Genomic DNA, 18,798 nt, shown 5'->3' on the forward strand with positions numbered 1-18,798 from the left:
GGGGGCCGTGGGCAGGGGTGGTCTTCCTAGCTTCCTCCTTCAAGCAGAAGTGCTTGCAAGTCTATATGTTACATTCCAAGTCAAAAGACAGTGCCCAGAGTTATACAGCCCATGCAAATAAGGAGTGGAAATTTTAGAACGGGAAGCTTCCTAAGAAACCATATAGTTTGAGTTCCATCTTGCCATTCCACAGATGGAGAAACTGAGACTCAGATGAAGTGACATGTTTTCCCAGGGTCACTCAGTTGGTGGGCTTTTGGTCATCAGGAGCTAATTGTAACTCACCCTAAAATGGAAATTAAATGTTCTGTGTGTGTATCCAGAGAAAGAATCCGTTTCGCCTTGATTCTCCTCATATCATCCCCCTGCCCTCCACGTTCAAGTTCTGGGCTGACAAAGCTTCTTCCTGTCCCTTCAACTCAGAGAGGATCAGAAATCTGTTTCCAACTTAAAAGCAACTTCTAGTAAAAGCCCAGCTTTGTAGTTAACTTTCATTTTTTCGGGTCTGAAAGAGAATTTCAGAAACTTTCTTGTGATTAGATTATCAGAAAATTCAAAAGAACCTTGGAAGAGACATTCACGGGAAGGTTAAAATGAGAATTCTTACCCCAGGTCAGGGGAAGCACCACTGTCCAGCCCAATCTCAGGAGCCTGTGGAGGGAACAGTGCTAATTCCAAGGATAAACAGAACCACCTAAAACTGTACCCACACAGACCCCATTGTGACAAACTGCAGTATTAACTCCTTCCCTACCTCCTTCTGAAACTTGAAAGACTTTTTTGGAGGTAAAGAAGGAACTAGGAGTCACTCCAACTTGTCCATGTATTCCTCATTGTTATTCTATTGTTTTTACAATGAAAAGTCATTTCTAAAGCTGATTTAAATCATCTTGCTTTATGTATTTTTTTTTTTTTTTTTTTTGCTGTACGCGGGCCTCTCACTCTTGTGGCCTCTCCCGTTGCGGAGCACAGGCTCCGGACGCGCAGGCTCAGCGGCCATGGCTCACGGGCCCAGCCGCTCCGCGGCACGTGGGATCTTCCCGGACCGGGGCACGAACCCGTGTCCCTTGCATCGGCAGGCGGACTCTCAACCACTGCGCCACCAGGGAAGCCCTTGCTTTATGTATTTAAAACAATTGAACTATAGTTGATTTACAACTTTGTGTTAGTTTCAGGTGTACAGCAAAGTGATTCAGATAGATACACACACACACCCACACACACACACACAATTCTTTTTCAGATTCTTTTCCATTATAGGTTATTACAAGATATTGAATATAGTTCCCTGTGCTATACAGTAGGTCCTTGTTGTTTATCTGTTTTATATACAGCAGTGTGCAGCTGTTAGTCCCAAACTCCTAATTTATCCCTCCCCCACCCCCTTTCCCCTTTGGTAACTGTAAATCTGTTTTCTTCGTCTATGAGTCTGTTTCTGTTTTGTAAATAAGTTCATTTGTGTTGTTTTTTTAGATTCCACACGTAAGTGACATCATATGATATATGTCTTTCTCTGTCTGAGTTGATGATGGGGATATTCTCAGTACTCTAAGGACTAACTATAAATCTTTAGTCATTTTTGAAATAAATTTAACGCTTCACGCTTCCTGGCATAAATACACGTTCATTAATTCAATGATTGCCTGAGAAGCCAAGATTTAAGGAAAAACAATTTTTAGTGTAAAAAGAGAACTCTCTAGCCTCTCTTTCATATTTTAGACTTTTAACCCTTTCACTGACAACTCCTATCCCAACGGGGCATTTTCTATGGCGTAACGTCCACCAGATCAATCCTTTGCTTCTATCCCGACTGTTTCTCCTGGAGAACAGCTCCGCATTGTCTATCGACACTGAAAAAGGCCCACACACGTCCTCCTTCAAAACACCCAGAAGATTTAGTAACAAAGACCTCCTGTGCCACGGGAATCCGCAGACACAGAAAGGGAGGGCTGGCCTTGGGGTCGGCTGGCTCTTGCCCATGTCACTGGACCAGTGTTTTGGAGAAGCAGGACTCAGATTTTAGAAGCTGTGAGATCCAGGAGCTTCTGTCTAAACCTGGACTAGTACAGGCACCAGGAGGAAAAGCCTCAAGAGTCCAGCTTCCAGCCTTTATCAGAATCACTGGAGGTTGATGGATAAGCCCCAGGAACTGAACCCTCTGCATTTATAGGAGGACCCACCGGAGAGAGAAGGGCTCAAAGGAAAGAGAGGGCAGGAGATAAATCTCCAGCTATTCAGCTGCCTTTAAAAAGTGACAAGGAGGGCTTCCCTGGTGGCGCAGTGGTTGAGAGTCCGCCTGTCAATGCAGGGGACACGGGTTCGTGCCCCGGTCCAGGAAGATCCCACATGCCGCGGAGCGGCTGCGCCCGTGAGGCATGGCCACTGAGCCTGCGCGTCCGGAGCCTGTGCTCCGCAACCGGAGAGGCCACAACAGTGAGAGGCCCGCGTACCGCAAAAAAAAAAAAAAAAAAAAAAAGTGACAAGGAATGAGATAGGAATCTGAGTGTCAAGAACAGGGCCCTGTATGGGGCTCCAGCTCAACCTCTGTCCTTCAGAAAGCAAAGTGGTCACCGACACTGTGTGTCATGTCTCTCAGGTCACCCTACAAACAGTGACCTGGGCCGAAAAGGTTACTCAGGCAAACCCTAAACCTCGACAAGTCACGTGACTATTTAATTTTTAGCCACTTGTCTGGCTGCTGCTCCAGCTGGCGTTTGCCAGTCATGTCATCCATCAATTACGAGCCAATTATGAGCAGAAATGCCTTTGACATGACAGCTTTCCTCCCTTCTTCTGGGTTTTCACCCTCCTCTGGTCCTCAGCTCTGCAGTGAAAGTTCTCATCCAGGGACGAGGCTGGGCCTCCTGGATGCCACCGGGCAGTCACTCGGAGGCGAAACAGTGAATTAAAATTTCAGAACAGGGTGGGGAGAGAAGAAGAATTTCAGAATGCGGGGCAGGTCCCACGTGGAGGCCCCAGTGTGACCCCAAACCACAAAAACTTTCTCAGCTGATTCTGTGATCAGACAGACGGCTCAGAGCAGAAGCCCAAAATCAGAGTGTCAGGGGAGGGGTACCTTGGGGACAGGCCATGACATTCTAGGGGACAGGGAATCGTACAGCCCTGTTCTAACATCTCCTTCTCCTTCAGTCTAGATACAGATATGTTGAGACATTATTTCTTCGAGGGGCCCTTTCCTGACTGCTCCTGAGGTTCGGTTTCCATGAGAAGAGGCTCATCGCCCCCTCCGGAAATGATTCATTGATAGCTCTGTCCTCCTGGCGGACGGGGGACTGCTGTGGGGTGACCTCGGAGGTGTCGAGCCCCCCAGCTCCCAGTGCCCAGCACATGTGGTCACACCCACATGCTCCCACGCCTGAATTAATTTAGTTATTCAGTGAAGTCCAGGGGATGAAGCTGCACTTTTACAAATGCCTTTTAACTCTTTCTTGGTAGAGATGTTTCTATGAATCATGCTAATGCAAGCCAACATTTAGCAAACAAGCCGTGGAAAGAGTGACTAAGGAAGGAGACTTGGTTCTATAGTCAATGACACACCCCAGGTTCGTCCTTCCACCCTCACACTCAAGTACACACACACCAGCATCCTCTTTCCTTTAGAAAGGCTTCCCGGGACTTCCCCAGCAGCCCAGTGGGTAAGACTCTGCACTCCCAGTGCAGGAGGCCTGGGTTCGATCCCTGGTCGGGGAACTAGATCCTGCATGAATGTCACAACTAAGAGTCCACATGCTGCAACTAAAAGATCCCGCATGCCGCAAGGAAGAGCCGGTGCAGCATGAATGAATGAATGAATAAATAAATAAATAAATACTTTAAAAAAAGAAAGGCTTCCCCCCCGTTTCTCCACTCTGACTTCTTAGATCTGATCATCTGCCAACCACCCACTCCTTTAATCCAGGCTGGAGACAGCCCCAGGACACCCATGGGACCACCTCTATTCCAGGGGAGCAGAGTACCCCACTGCAAGCCAGAGGCAGGGCCCTGCATGTTCCCATCCCCAGCAAGCCAGCCAGCAAGCTTCCTGCGGGCTGCCAGCGCCCACTCTCCACCTCCACCCTCCACACTGGCTGTCAGGCCCAGGGCAAAGCAATGAGCAAGCAAAACCCTCCGTGTCGGCAGTGCGAGGAAAGGAGGACCAGGGACCCCGAGACAAAGGCATCTGTGTCCTACCTCCTTCCCCTCTTACTTTTCACGGTCAGTGGCCATGAACAACCAAGGCAAACAGAGATGGGAGGGACCAAGGTAGGTAAGAGCATCAACAGACACACAGAGACACACTGCAGGGTGATCAGCCACCTTCCCTGGTCCCCAGCCTCACACGCCTGCCACTCAAAGAGGCAGACTCACCTGAAGAGTGAAATGGAGCCTCTAAGGCGATAACCCCACGGAGATGAACGGGGCCCTCACTCCCTGAAGTCGGCCTTAATCACTGGCCTTAATCACCGTAGCCAGCCGTATGCGGCCCCGCTCGTCACTGGTCCTACATCATCAATTTTAAATGTATTTCTGAGCACGCCCCAGAGTATAATTGGCTCTTCGTCATTACCCAGCTAAAGAGGTGGCAGCAGCCGGCCACCCTGGTCTTTATTCAACAGATGGGAGACACTGTGTGTAAGGAGAGAGGTTAAGTGCCCAAGGCCATGCAGCTGTAGCAAATCCTGCAGTGGCTGGAACCAGAGCCTGTATTTTCCATTCCAACGAGCTAACCCTACCCCTTTAACAGGATCCCAGTTTGATAATAAATACCACAACCTGGCACCTGCAGAGAGCTTTATACTTTTTAAATGGTATAAAGGTTTGTTCACTGCAAACCAGGCTGTATTTTCTTACTAGATGTATTAAGTAGACCTGAAACGGAGGCACGACAGGCATTGTTACTCTGCCCTATTTAAGATGAGGACACTGCAGCCCTAGCAGACCGAGGAACTATGAGGTAATGCTCTTCCCAACAGGTCATTTTCCGGCTGTGTTCTGGAAAGGAATCCTCAGGCCAGTCCAAATTCAAATTACTATATTGAGTCCAACGTTGACACACTGCTGAAATGAGAGCTGCAACTTGCTCGAGAGAGAGAAGCCAGACAGAGCCAAAAATATCCTATGGCAATAACCATTTGTCATCATCCGCTTGCCCTGCATACTAGAGTACTTGACCCAGGAACTCCTACCTATACGTTAGAGCCCCGTGTTCCATGCCACACTTTGATTTCCTGCTGGTGTTCCCTCAACTCCAATTCCTCCCTCCCAAGAATGCAGCTGAGGCCCCATCATCTCCTCTCAGAACCCAGCTCAAGGGCTCTGCCATCATTAACATCTGAGTCTGCACCCCAGCACCTCACTTGCTTGCTCCTACCTGATTCCTTTCCTCAACTCTGGTACAGCAGAAAGAGGCCCAAGTTTCAGGGCATGTTATTGTTCTGAAGCTCAGTTTTCTCATCTATGAAATGAGAAACTGCACATGCCTTTTCCTATCTTCAAAGGAGAGCTAAGGGCTTCCCTGGTGGTGCAGTGGTTGAGAGTCCACCTGCCGATGCGGGGGACGTGGGTTCGTGCCCTGGTCCGGGAGGATCCCACATGCCGCGGAGCGGCTGGGCCCGTGAGCCATGGCCGCTGAGGCTGTGCGTCCGGAGCCTGTGCTCCGCAACGGGAGAGGCCACAACAGTGAGAGGCCCGCGTACCGCAAAAAAAAAAAAAAAAAAAAAAAAAAGGAGATCTAGGAGGATCAAGGGACAGAATATAGGTTGAAACGATACAAAAATACTGTAATATACAATTACAATAGCAACATACAAGCATAACCAGGCATTCAAGAAATAACCCTTTCAGAAATGATATTACGAGCTAATATTAAAGGAGTGCTTTCACGTCCCTGACGCTCTTCTTAACACTCTAGGTGTATCATAATTCTCATAGCAACACGCTGAGGTGAGTACTATTTTATCCCCATTTCACAGATGAGAAAAATAAGGCACAGAGAGTTTTCAGTAACTTGTCCAGGCACCAGCCTAGGGAGTCTAGCCGCAGAGCCCGTGTTGTTAACTTGAAGGGCTCTTAATCATTAAGCATATTGCCTCTGATATGATCTGTCATTAGCTGGGCCTGTCAAGGTTTACAAAAGCCGCCCTCAAACATGATCCCACCTGAGCTTCTCAACAGCCCTGTCAAGTAGGTAAACAGATGATGTTAGTCCAGGTGACTAATAGCAGTCCATGAGACAAGGAGACACTGGCCCAGAGAAATGACTCGTCCAGGTTTCAAAGCTGGCGCATGGCAGGACTGGGACTTAAATTCATGGGGCCAGCCCCAACCCCTCCTAGTTCAGTGCCCTTTCTAGGGGCTTCAACACCAGCACCAGTCTGACAGACACGCCCCCCTTCCCAGCCCCTGCCCACGGCAGCATCTCCAGGGAACAAAGGCTGTCGCTACAATGAGAGATCCATCAGGGGCTTTTGCCACCGGACCTCACGGTACCGTGGCTTTCTGAGTCTCTCGCAGGATGTGTGTGATGAATCCGGAGGCCGCTGGCCTCAGAGGACGTCCTCTCCATGACACGAAGCGGCAGTCCCTTCACCTGATCCACGGTGGCCAGACATTTCTTAAACCTGTTATGCAACTCTTGCTTCAACCAAGCTGCTGCTGGGATTTCTCTCTATTTCAACATGTTTTGTTTTCTCTTCAGAGAGAAAGCACGAATGTGAAACCAAAACACCTCTTAGTGACCAGACAACGGCCCTTCCCGGCAGTCTGGGATTACTGGGAGGGTACGGTGAGGGGATTCTCAAAGGTACCTTCTGTGAACCAATTTCAGCTTCCAGAATGACTAACAACCGCAGGGGTGAGGAAGAAGATGGGGGTGGGGGGGCACGGAGGAACAGTACAACTGAGGGCCAGTGTCTCCCAAGGGGACAGGAGCCGATGCAAGAACGCCAGGCAAAGACATCCCAGTGACACTCCCAATCTGACTCCAGACCTTCAAGATGGCAGCCTGGGCCCTGCAGACTCCACACCCCAGCCCTCATGCCCATCTGAAAGCAGATATCAAGTTGGGCCATTCATCTCCTCAAAGGGAGCCAGCCGGTCCCATCACCTAAGCTCAGGGTCTAATTATAGGGAGCGGGCCCTGGAAATAGGGGCCAGGACTTATTTTTGTTGCCCGGGGTAGGAGGGGCCTCAGTTAAGTGTGGAATGAATGAAGTGGCTGGCCAGATGAATTCCTAGCCTCATCAGGGTTTCACTGAGGCTTATGGGTTCTACCACAAGAAAGGGACAGGCAAAAGGGCTGAGAAAGTCTCTTTGTGACCAAGATACAGTAGAGATTCCAAACGCTCAGCAAAACAAAAACTAGCATTTGTTTCATAGCAGGTTTTAAAGCACTTTTTCCCCCACATCTTTTTTAAAACAACTGATTCATTCAACCAAGAGTCATGGAAAACCTTTACATATCCCCGGTGGCTAAGTCAGAGGGGGAGAAGGTCTAGGTCTTTGCATGCCATGCGAGGTAGTCCAGGTTTTATTCTGAAGGCAACGGGGACAGCTAGGGGAGTGTCAGGTGGGGGGAGACACCAATGGATGTGAACTGAGACAATGGGCTGCCCCTCTACCCCCTCAGGCCCCTTGCAGGCTCTGCAGCACCGTGGAGAACAGGCTGGACTTTCCATTCCAATCGGCTAAACTTACCCCTTTAACACGATCCTGGTTTGATAATAAATACCATGGCGTGGCACCTGCAGAGAGCTTTATGCTTTTTAAACTGTGTTCACTGCAAACCTGGCTGCACTTTCTTCCAAGATCCAGTAAGTAGATCTGAAAGGTGGGCAGGATGGGTATTGCTACTCTTCCCTATTTAAGGAGAGAAAACTGGGAGTGTGCAGGACTAGCTAGGAAGGATTTGTGGGAATTCATTCAACAAATATCAGTACTTAACTGAGCACCTACTGTGTGCCGGGTACTGCTTCTGGCAATAGGAACACACCAGAGAACGAAGGAGTAAAACATTCCTGCCCACTGGGAGCTGACATTCCAATGGAGGGAGACCATAAACAATGTAAATAACATTACAAATATGAAGAAAATAGTAAACGGTATAAATAATAAATATGAGGGAATTCCTTGGCAGTCCAGTGGTTAAGACTCTGCACTTCCATTGCAGGGGGCACAGGTTCGATCCCTGGTCAGGGAACTAAGATTCCACAGGCTGGGTGGCACGGCCAGGAAAATAGATAAATAAATAAGTACGAGTTAACAGTATTGTGTGTTATAAGGTAACACATGCTGTGGAGAAAAAGCGGGGCCGGGCAATAGGGGAGTGTGGGTGAGGGGAGGGGAGGGTTTGTTCAACTGTGACTCCGTGATCAGGGATGTCTGCCCTGTAAAGGCGACAGCTGCTGAGTCCCCTGAACCAAGGTAGAAGCAGTAGGAGGGAGAAGAGAACAAATTAAGAGGGATTACAGATGCAGGAGTGGACAGGTCTTGGAAGCATACGGGGAGAAGGGGAAGGGGGGCAGAGGTGGGGGAAAAGCTGAAGACCATCCCCAATTTTCTGAGGGAGGGGGCCCAGGCCAAAGGGCAGGCCAGAGGGGAGGGCAGGACGTCCATGATGGACACCAAGACAGCCAAATGGACATGTCTTCAAGGCAACTGTTTATCTAGCTCCTAGAGAGTCTGGACCAGAGACACAGAGATGCCATCTGCGAGTTATCAGGACCCAAGCAGAAATGGAGACGTGTCCCGAGGAAAGAAAAGAAGGTAGAGGGCAGAATTCTGAGGAAGACCAGCAGGCTGCCTGTCGTCAGAGGGGCCAGGAAAACGATGGCTGGATTTATTAGGCCAGGAGATCACTGGCACCCTAGTGCCAGCAGAGCGACGGGCACAAAAACCCAGAGAGGGCTGGGGGGTGACAAGGGGAGGAGGGAGAGACTGAATGTCAACCGTCCTTCTCTAACATTTGTTATTTTAAGGGCACGTGGGCTCAAGGTGAGCTGCCTGGGGTTGGTTCGTTATTTAAGATGGGAGAAGTACGGACTGGACGTAGAAATGCTTCTAAGAAGGAACCCATGGTGGGGTGGGGCTGGGAGGGGGTATGCTAAGGATACTGGAACCGGGTTACTCATGAGACAGCTGACCACAATAACTACCCCCATGACCTTTATTGAGAACTTCAATAAGCAAGAGCTTCACGTATGTCACCCCACTTAATTCTTTCCACAACCCTGTAAGGTAGGTCTTGGGATTCACATCCACACTCTGCAGACAAGGAAACTGAGCTTAGAGAGGCCAAGTAAGGTGGCCCAGGTGGAGAGCCAGGATTCAAATGCAGGTGTATGGGGTGGTCCCTACACGTCACCCTTCCCCCGCTGATTCCCCTTACAGGAAGGAAGGACCCTCTTACCTTAAGATAGGAGGAGGGAGGGGCGGGAGACGGCAGGCTAGTTGGAAGGACTGTCACAGGAGAGCCTGACTGGGGGCCTGGTTCCTCTATAAACAGGGAGCGAGATGCCACACTGAGGCTGGGAGAAGGAGGGGTGGGGGTCCGAGAAGCAAGATGCTCTGAAGCAGCTGCTGAGGAGGACAAAAGCAGACTGACCAGAACACGGGAAAGGACAGTAGATGCCATTCTGCTTCGAAAGGGCGTGAAATCCCAAATTGCTCTCGTTCTTGCAACAAAATTATAGTGATCTTTCCTGTCTCCTAGAGATCCCGCCCCTCCCTTCTTTTCCGTCCTCCTTCAGCGGGAGGCGCTTTTCTAAAAGGTGGATTTCGGAGTGGCGTGGAGTCCAGCGAGGAGTCCTCTTGAACTTCTGTCCGGTTGTCTGTGTCATGAACACCCAGGCCGTGTGCTGATGCCCAGGGCTGGGGTCTGCTGGAGGAGTGGGGTCTGCTGGGGGCCGCAGAGGCCTGGCACACGGGGCAGCAGTGTGGTTTTCTCCCAAAGGGCTCGGCTGCCCAGCGGGTGGTGGGTTGTTAGGGATTAGGTGTGGGCAGGCCAGCGTTGGAAGAACCAAAGCCAGAGAAACTGCGGGCCCGGGAGTGGCTGCAGGGATGGGCTGAGGAAGCCAGGGATGCGCTCAGAGGAGAGAGAGAAGAGACAGGAGCCCTAGCACAGTGTCACCATGAGAAAGCTGTGGCCAGGCTATGAGACGTCTGAACGCACGATTTCAGAGGCGGAAAGGTTCTGGGTCAGGACAAGGCCCCGTGGAGGTAACAGCCCTCGATCGGAGCAACGTAAAGAATGGAGGGATTTGGGTGTTCGTTGGGTGGTGGCCAAGAGGGGACAGTCTCAGGATGATGATGGGATTCAGGGTAGAGGAGCGATCTACGAGCCAGACGCCAACATTCAGAGAATGAGGGAAAGTGACTGGATCACGTCATTGATGATGACCATGATGAACCTGAGAGCTCCCACCTAGGGGACACTCACACACGTCAGGCTCTGATAAGCGCTGTAAGGACTCAACGCTCACAGCCACCTGGGACATCAGTACCATCTTGTCCTTTTTTTTTACAGGTGGGGAAACTGGGCACAGAAGTAGATGAAGCAACTTGCCCCAGGTCACACCCAAGTGGGAAGCAGGACCTAGTCCATGCAGTCAGGCTCAGGGGCCCCCGCCCCTACCCATCCTGCCATCCCAGTAGAGCAGGAGGTGAGTGGGGACAGAGAGAGAAGAGGGATGGACACTGGTGGAAGTGGATGGCGGGAGCCTCAAAGGGGAAGGAGCAGTTGATAAGGGGGGTGATGAACAGCCAGAGGGCAGCAGCCCCAAGGCATGTGGTTTGAGGCGATGGGAACCATCTTTTCTTGAGAGGCTTCAGGGAAGTGGGGGTCTCAGGAGAAGAGCACCGGCAGGAGGAAGGAAAACTCAGTGAAGATGTAAGGGAGCCTGCTACGCGGAACTTCCGTGGGTTCCGACGGGAAAACAAGGGAAGAAGGAAGCAATGGAAAGTTGGTTCAGGTGAGAAAAAGCAGGAAGAAAATTTGTGTCTGCATTTCACAGATAAGAGAACTAGACCTCAGAAAAGCTAAGTGTCCTGCCCAACCGGTTAAGTCCAAGACTGGGACCTGAATTGCCCCAAGATAGTTCTCTGAGGGTGAGAAACTGTGGCCAGAAGGAGCTTGAGGGCAGGTTTGCAGTTAAAGAGACAGTGATTGGATGCAAGCCTCCTATGAAAAATGACGGCAGCAAACATTCCAGGTGGAGGCTGGGAGGGGAGGGCAGACTTTCGGAGAAGCAGAACTCAATGAGGATTAAAAACAAAAAGAAAACTCTCTGAGAAGGAAAGTACCCCTTGGGTACCAGGGGAGATATGAAAAGAGCCAGTTCTGGGGTTCAAGAGGGACTACCAAAGGCTTCCTTGAACACAAGCAAGCCAGTTCATCCAGTGGGTCAGGGAAAGTCAGAAGGGGTCCAGAACCCAAGCCTGTAAAAGAAGAAACGTGGGACTCAAGTCTGGAGATTGGTCACCGCCCCAAAGAGCGGTGGGACAAAAGTCCTCTTCAATGAAAGGGCCACAGATGGCTAAAAGGTGCCCAACGGAAACCAGGAAACTATGGAAGGCCTACTCCACAGAGCCACGCCCTCCCTTCCACATGACACGCCCCCCCACTTCATGTGCACACCCCCCTACCCCATGTGCACACCCCTGTATGGCTTAAACGATGTAATTGAATCCCCCCAATTAGCCCCAAGTGCCTCCCGCTGTTAAAAAGCTGAGGCCGCCTTGACTGCCAACTATAATCCTAGGGGCTCCCCTCCAAGCCCTTTGCTCTAGCCTCCCTCTCCCCCACTTCTGGGCAGAGGGGGCCCGCAGCCGGCCAGAAAGTGGCCACATGGGGGCCAAGTGCTGATCTGGGACCGCCTGAGATCCCTTTTCCCACTCCTCCAGCAGACCCCAGCCCTGGGCATCAGCACGCGGCCTGGGTGTTCATGACACAGACAACCGTACAGAAGTTCAAGAGGACTCCTCGCTGGACTCCACGCCACTCCGAAATCCACCTTTTAGAAAAGCGCCTCCCGCTGAAGGAGGACGGAAAAGAAGGGAGGGGCGGGATCTCTAGGAGACAGGAAAGATCACTATAATTTTGTTGCAAGAACGAGAGCAATTTGGGATTTCACGCCCTTTCGAAGCAGAATGGCATCTACTGGACGGTACTTGGTTTCGAAAGCACTGGAGTGGGTGGGAGGGACACTGGCAGCTGCCTTTGCCCCCTGCCCCCCACCTCCCCAGAGGACCCTAGCAGTCAGCTTGCACTGCTGGGACCAGGAAGGATGAGCAAAGTCAGAAGTGGAGGAATGCAGAGCCTTCTGGCACCTGCCTGGCTTGCTGCTGCTGCTCAGAGCTCAGCAGGGCCGGCGACAGAAACCCCCAAGGCCAAGCGAGGTTTCTAACTGGCCCGGCAGCCACCAGCTCCTAGAGAGAAGGCTGAGCCTTAACCCACTCGGCCGGCAGTCAGTGCCCTGCCATCGGGCTGCACCCTGGCGGGGAAGGAGGGCTTCCCCCAGCAGAGCTTGAGGACTGAGTTTCCCTGACAAGCAAAACAAGAGAAGGGCTGTGAAAGGGTCAGCGGAAGTTCCCTCGCTTCAAATCTTTCCTGTTTCCTTCTGCCCCGGCTTTCGCCACCGCAGGACTCAGCATGGTCTGCGAGCGGTGTGCCTAATCTGGTTGGAATTTCCTCCTCCACCCACCTGGCATTCTCCCCACAGCCCTGAGCGCTCCCGATCAGGGGTTCTCACATCCACCCCAAGTGCTGGTCTAGGCGACCACGCCACTGGCCCCTCTGGAGCACCAGGGAGAGGCTCACGGTAGAGGGGCTGCAAAGCCCCAGTTGGAAAGGAGCAAGTCGTGGCTACCCTTTGGCGAGAGCCCTACGGAGGCCCCTCGCTCGCTCCCCTGGGACCAGTACGGGGTCCCAGCAGCCTGGCCCTTTATGGATGAGTGAGTACTCATATGCCACCAGCGCGGGGACAAGTGACAGAGGAAGACACAGGAAAGAGGAGAAAAGTTGCCCAAAGTCTTCCAAATACCCACTTAATAATCACAGGCTGTTGACTGCTGGAGCTCAAGAGGCACTAGTGATTATGAGGTTCAGTGTTTTTCTGACGTTTTTGTCCATAATCCCCAGCCAGAAGTGCACTTTACACAGCCACTCAGGGAACACACACACACACACACACCCAAGCAGAAATTCATGGAGCGACACTGCTCCTTACCGCATGCCACACGTGCCCGTGTTCTGTACTCGCACCAATCTGGCTTTTTAAAAATGTTGCTCCCGGGACTTCCCTGGTGGCGCAGTGGTTAAGAATCCGCCTGCCAATGCACGGGACACTGGTTGGAGCCCTGGTCCGCGAAGATCCCACATGCCTCAGAGCAACTAAGCCCGTGCGCCACAACTACTGAGCCTGCGCTCTAGAGCCCGCGAGCCACAACTACTGAGCCCGCGAGCCACAACTACTGAAGCCCATGTGCCGCAACGACTGAAGTCCGCACGCCTAGAGCCCACGCTCCGCAACAAGAGAAGCCACCGCAACGAGAAGCCTGCGTACCGCAACGAAGAGTAGCCCCCGCTCACAGCAACTAGAGAAAGCCCACACGCAGCAACGAAGACCCAATACAGCCCCAAATTAATTAATTAATTAATTTTTAAAAAAATGTTGCTCCCACTGATGGGTCACCACCCAGTTTGAAAAATGCAGATCATTAAGGTGACATGGTGGGGGGGATGGGACTTCATGGGAAAATGTATGTAATGTTACAGTGGGAAGCATTAGCAAGGCTGACCTATTTGCACTCAATGACCCAACCTAACAGCTCGCTGGGCTCAGAAATGAAAGTGACCACCCCTGAGCACCATGGTTCACACTGCCTAGGAGAGAAAAACTGGAAAAAGCAGGCCCATCCAACACTCTCACTGAACTTTACAAGAACAGGTTAAAACTGTGTGCCTTATGAAATCAAAGAAAACTTTTTTTTTTCCCTTTCAAGATACAACTTACATTGATTTGTCTTCAGGTGTAATAACTTTTTGAAATTTCAAGAATGTAAAGAGGACAAGTGGGGGCTTCGCTGGTGGCGCAGTGGTTGAGAGTCCACCTGCCGATGCAGGGGACACGGGTTCGTGCCCTGGTCCGGGAAGATCCCACATGCCGCGGAGCGGCTGGGCCCGTGAGCCATGGCCACTGAGCCTGCGCGTCCGGAGCCTGTGCTCCGCAACGGGAGAGGCCACAACAGTGAGAGGCCTGTGTACCACAAAAAAAAAAAAAAAAAAAAAAAGAGGACGAGTGTTCTGTGTTCATAGAAAGGGGGACAGGTTACAAATGGGAAATACTGAACTGGTCCACAGCCTCCGTTTTACTAGTGACAAAACTAAGACACAGAACCGTGCCTAAGGCATGAAACAAGTTAGGGGCCGGGCTTGAACCCCAGCCCAGGGCTCCTGATTCAATTACTCACAGTCTTCATCTTCCCAAATATTTAAGAAGAACACAGTGAAGGTCTCCCCAAGTAGAGCATTCCCGTGACTGAAGCATATCTCATGTTGGACACATGACAACCATGCTGGTCTTGGCACACGTTGGCACTCTGCCACAGCCTCACTGGGGTCACACAGCGGGGCTCATACCACTTAACTCTGTGCCTTTCATCCCTGCTGCAAAGTGAAAAGAGTAATCCAAGAAAGTTGTAGCCAAAAAACAAGAGGGGCTTTAAAGCCAAACCTGCATGCTCAAAACCAGAAGAACCCCTAAGGGTCGTTATTCAGAGCTAGGATTATAATCGCAGAACCAAGAAAACCTTCCTGGTTAGTTAACCCAAGACTTCATTTTACAGTCAAGCCCCACAGAATGACTTGCCTAGGACAGGAAGACCAGCTCCTTCGATCATACACACCACGTTAACCTGGTCACAGGTGAAAACCAACCGCTACGGAAAGTAATACTAAGTACACAGTGACAAATGGATCAAAACAGACCAGCGTCCATGGGGCAGAAGGAGGGGCAGGGAGGAAACGAAACACAGATCACAACATTTAAACACGTGAGATTAATGCCTCTTCAGAGTGTCACAGGGAGCTCAAAAGGCATGACTGACTATTCCTAATCCTAAAGATAAACTAAAATGATGCCCTGAACCAAACTCACAGCAGAGACCAAGGGCCTCAGAAGTGGTACAGGTCCCTGGAACATTCATCTCCACGACCCAGTGGGTCTGGTGCCGCTCAAATAACATCTCCCTGCTCCTAACTTTCCCACACTCTGTCCAAGGCGCCTGAGACAACAACTTCAAACATGGGGAATTTTATTACATGTGAGGGATTCTTTCCTACACAAATGCCACCTGGTATCTGTCCAGGGTCTTTCCTGGAGCAGCTTCGGAAACCTAAAAGACAAGATCTCCCTGTGGCCTCTGTAACCCTGGCAGGCAAGGACCATTCCCTTAATTCCCCACTGGGTTGCCGGAGGGAGAGAAGGGGTGATGGCTCAGTCCCAGCAGCACAATATAAGACTTGGGCTCACCTTACTGCCAATGCCCATGGTCTTCTCTCTGGACCCGTGTCTGTGCAGCCCCTGACTGCCAGCTCTGAGAGCTGCCCAGGGCAGGGAAAACCCTCTGCATTAGACATTCTGGCCTTCACGCCACTCACATGGGGCCAGCATCAGCAACAAGATACAGATGCTAACTGGGGAACTCTGCTGGGCCTGCCTTCCAAGATAACTGCCACCCGGAGAGGTCCCCAAATCTCCCAAAGCACACTGAGGCTGGAGTCGGAGGATACAGTGGCTCATGAGCCCGGGCAGGCTAATCTGTTCACCTCTCTGTGCCACGGTTTCTTCATCTGTTAATCCCCAGGGTTGCTGTGTGTTTTAGATGAGTTCTGCCCACAAAAGTGCGATGTGTCAGTACTAGAATTACTCCCCCTCAGCACTCTATCCCCTAGCCATTCGGTATCCTGAACAGGCTGACTGAGGTCAACTCAGGCAAAATCCGCCTGGCTAAAACTGCCTCCTTACAGAAATGCATTTAAAACTACCCGGGAAGTACCGGGCCAACTGAATCTCTATTACACAAACCGTAAGAAAGGCTGTATAGCACACGCTCTCCCTGCCTGCCCGCCTCCCTGAAACAAAATGAGAAGGCAAATGTCATTGCAAGTCTTACTGCCTCTCAGCGGCTCGACAGCCGGAGGGCGGGTGGCCGGGCCGGCCGGACCGGGGACACGTTCCTCGGCGCGAGCGTGGTTAGCGCTCCCGGCGGCGGGTCCCTCCGGGACAGCGCACGTGTGGGCAGCCTCGGCCACCCGGCACCGGCCGGCGGACGCCGCTCGCCACGGCTTGGACACCGGGAGCGCCAGCTGGAGCCGCAACGACCCGGGACCGCAAACTCTCCGATCGCGTGGCCAGACAGTGGTAAGACTGTGCAAAGCTGCACTGGCCGCCTCCCTCGGGAACCCCGCCGCCACCACCGAGGCCAGCGGCGCTCGCCACTCCTCCTCGCCGGCCGCAGCGCCGCCAGCAGCCCGGGCCGGGAACTCGGCGGGAGCGGCGGAGCGGGGCGCCGGCTGGGGCACCCTCGTGGGCGCGGGGGGTGCCCCCAGGGCCCAGGCGCACAGCGGAAGGAGCTGCGCAGCGCGCTCCTCGGCGCCCCGGCTACGCGCGCCAACTCCCGGTGAGACCCAGGAGACCCGGGGCGCCGCGGCCCCGAGGAGAGCGCGGTTTCGGAGAGCTGCATCCAGGCTGCTCCTGCGCGGGATGCAAACGCACGCGCGCGCGCTCTCCTCTCCGCTCGCTCCGTCCCTAAAGTCCCCTCGCGCCTCACCTTCACTGAGTCTACCGGGTACATGACCGAGTGCTCCAGGATCCCGGCCATCGCTCCGGCTGTCATGTGGATGGATAAGGAGACGCTGGTCGGCAGGTTCTCATAGTCCTCCGACCCGGCGTCCTTGCAGCCGCCGCCGCCGCCGCCATCTCGGCTGTCCCCATCCATCCTGCGCCCTCCAGCCTGGCTCCCTACGCCGCCGCAGCGTAGCTCCATCCGCCGGCTCCGCTGGGCGCGGGAGGCTGCAGGAGGCGGGCGGGGAGGGGGAGGGGGCGAAAAACTTCACTTCTTTAAAGTGGGAACCACCTCCCGGGTGCTGCGGCGCCTGACGCCATGGCGGGCTGGGGTGGAGCAGAGGGGCACCAATCACTGGGAAAGTAGAGGCCGGCCGCTGCCGCACCATTGGTGTGCGGGACAGTGGGGACCCGCCTCCCAGTGTGACGTCACTGCCCAGTGCAAATTTCCAAGCTACCGGATGGGGGCGAAAGGAGACGTTGGGGTGTCCCGGGAAGTTGTCTTACCTCCTGTTGGGGTGGTGCTGCCTGGTTTGGGGCAGTCGCTGGGGAGGGTAAGCCGGACCGTAGGGATTGGGCAATGCTTGAGGCTGGAGGGAGATTCGGAGCAGCGGAAAATCTGCCCCCAGAGCCGGGGATTTTGCAAACAGTATTGCTCAGCAAGCTTTGGCATTCCTCAGGCCTGGAGGGGGGAAGTTGCTGCGAACGTCATTTATGGAGCAGTTATGGTGGCTGGAGGAGGGGAGGGGTGGAGGCACACGTGGAGGTGGAGTGGAGTTCTAGAATTGAGGACCCACTGCGCGATATGAGGGGTGCACCTCCTTTTGTGCAGCTCGAGAGCATGTCCCGTGGAGGGAACAAAGTGAAAACTCAAGATGCTGGGCCAGGCTGCTTCGTTGAGGAGAACGGCCACTTACTCGAATTTTTCTGTCTCACTGAAAACACATAATACATAGAGCAAAACTTGTGCCTCCTTATTCTCACCAAGAGGCTAAATCCACCCTGCCCTGGACCGGGCAATAAGTAGTCACCAGGATGGAGCCCTTCTGAGTAGGCGCCTTCAGCACGTTTTCCTGGGGCTGGAGGGGCTCTGGAAGCCTGGTCTCACAGTAGGGTGCAAAGTGGCCAAGAGAGTGCAGGATTGCATCTGCCTATCTTTAAAGACTCTGGTCTTCTCGATCTCAAACTCATCCCAAGCTATCTTCTTAAATAAAGTGTAACCCAGACTGTTTTATTCTAACCTAAATAATATTGTCTTTCTCCATCTGGGGGAAGGGGGAGTAATCAAAAAGTAGGGGAGTAACCTGCCTGTTTATCTAAGGCTCCCTGAAAGCATGGCATCTGCACATCTAAATGTGCATGTTCTGGGCTTAAGATTTGGCTGGAGCTGATCAACTTTTACTGCACCTTATCCAAAGAAGGCTTCTCTGGTCAGAAAAGCTGTGCCTTGAGATATGAAAAGGTGCAGGAGACCCTGAAGATGCTGCACACCCTCTTTGGCCTCACCCTGGTCCCAAGATTTGGGTCATAACAACCCAGGCAGCTCTCTGGGATTTGAGATTCAGTGATGTCAATAGAGTCTTCATAGCCAAGGGCACCATTTCCCCAATTTTGGTAGCTGCCAAAAGTCGCTCCCAAGACCGGTGCTAAGGATGGGCTAGGTAGAAACACGCTCTGTATTTAGTAATTGCTGGAGAACAATTTAGTAATTGCTTTTGCCAGAGGTGATTTTGAAGAAACGTTGGTCAAAACCTGTTGATACTCGTGTAAAAATGGATACCCTTTAACCAGTACATATTAACTCATCGTCCCACTTCAGGGAATGTGACACAACTGTCTGAATATGCATGACGCTCTTCAAAGCATTATTCATAGTAATAAATAATTGGAAACAACCAAAATGTTCAACTAGAGAACATTGGCTGAGCAAATTATGATACCTGTATTCATGAAATAT

At 52.2% G+C, this 18,798-nt stretch overlaps 1 protein-coding gene and 1 long non-coding RNA gene across 6 annotated transcripts in view; one reads left to right on the forward strand and one right to left on the reverse strand.

The window, feature by feature from the left end:
- Window positions 1–17,163, reverse strand: part of SLC25A37 (solute carrier family 25 member 37) — a 43,730-nt gene extending 26,567 nt beyond the window's left edge. For 2 of the 4 annotated variants that reach the window (XM_033857649.2, XM_033857651.2), the window contains exon 1: window positions 16,828–16,960. Coding sequence is in view for 1 of the 4 variants with exons in the window: in XM_033857648.2 (XP_033713539.1) it covers window positions 16,828–17,043 (216 nt within the window). In the remaining 3 variants the exon portion in view is untranslated. Of the gene's footprint in view, window positions 1–16,827 lie in introns of all 4 variants that reach the window. The other 2 variants (XM_033857648.2, XM_033857652.2) reach the window with 2 other exon arrangements.
- LOC141278940 (uncharacterized) overlaps window positions 15,984–18,798 on the forward strand; it is a 39,362-nt gene continuing 36,547 nt past the window's right edge. The window contains exon 1 of one of the 2 annotated variants that reach the window (XR_012332397.1): window positions 15,984–16,418. This is a non-coding gene — a long non-coding RNA (uncharacterized lncRNA). The remainder of the gene's footprint in view (window positions 16,419–18,798) is intronic. The other variant, XR_012332398.1, reaches the window with a different exon arrangement.

The sequence above is a fragment of the Tursiops truncatus genome, chromosome 6, assembly GCF_011762595.2.
Source record: "Tursiops truncatus isolate mTurTru1 chromosome 6, mTurTru1.mat.Y, whole genome shotgun sequence".
Taxonomy (NCBI): Eukaryota; Metazoa; Chordata; class Mammalia; order Artiodactyla; family Delphinidae; genus Tursiops; species Tursiops truncatus.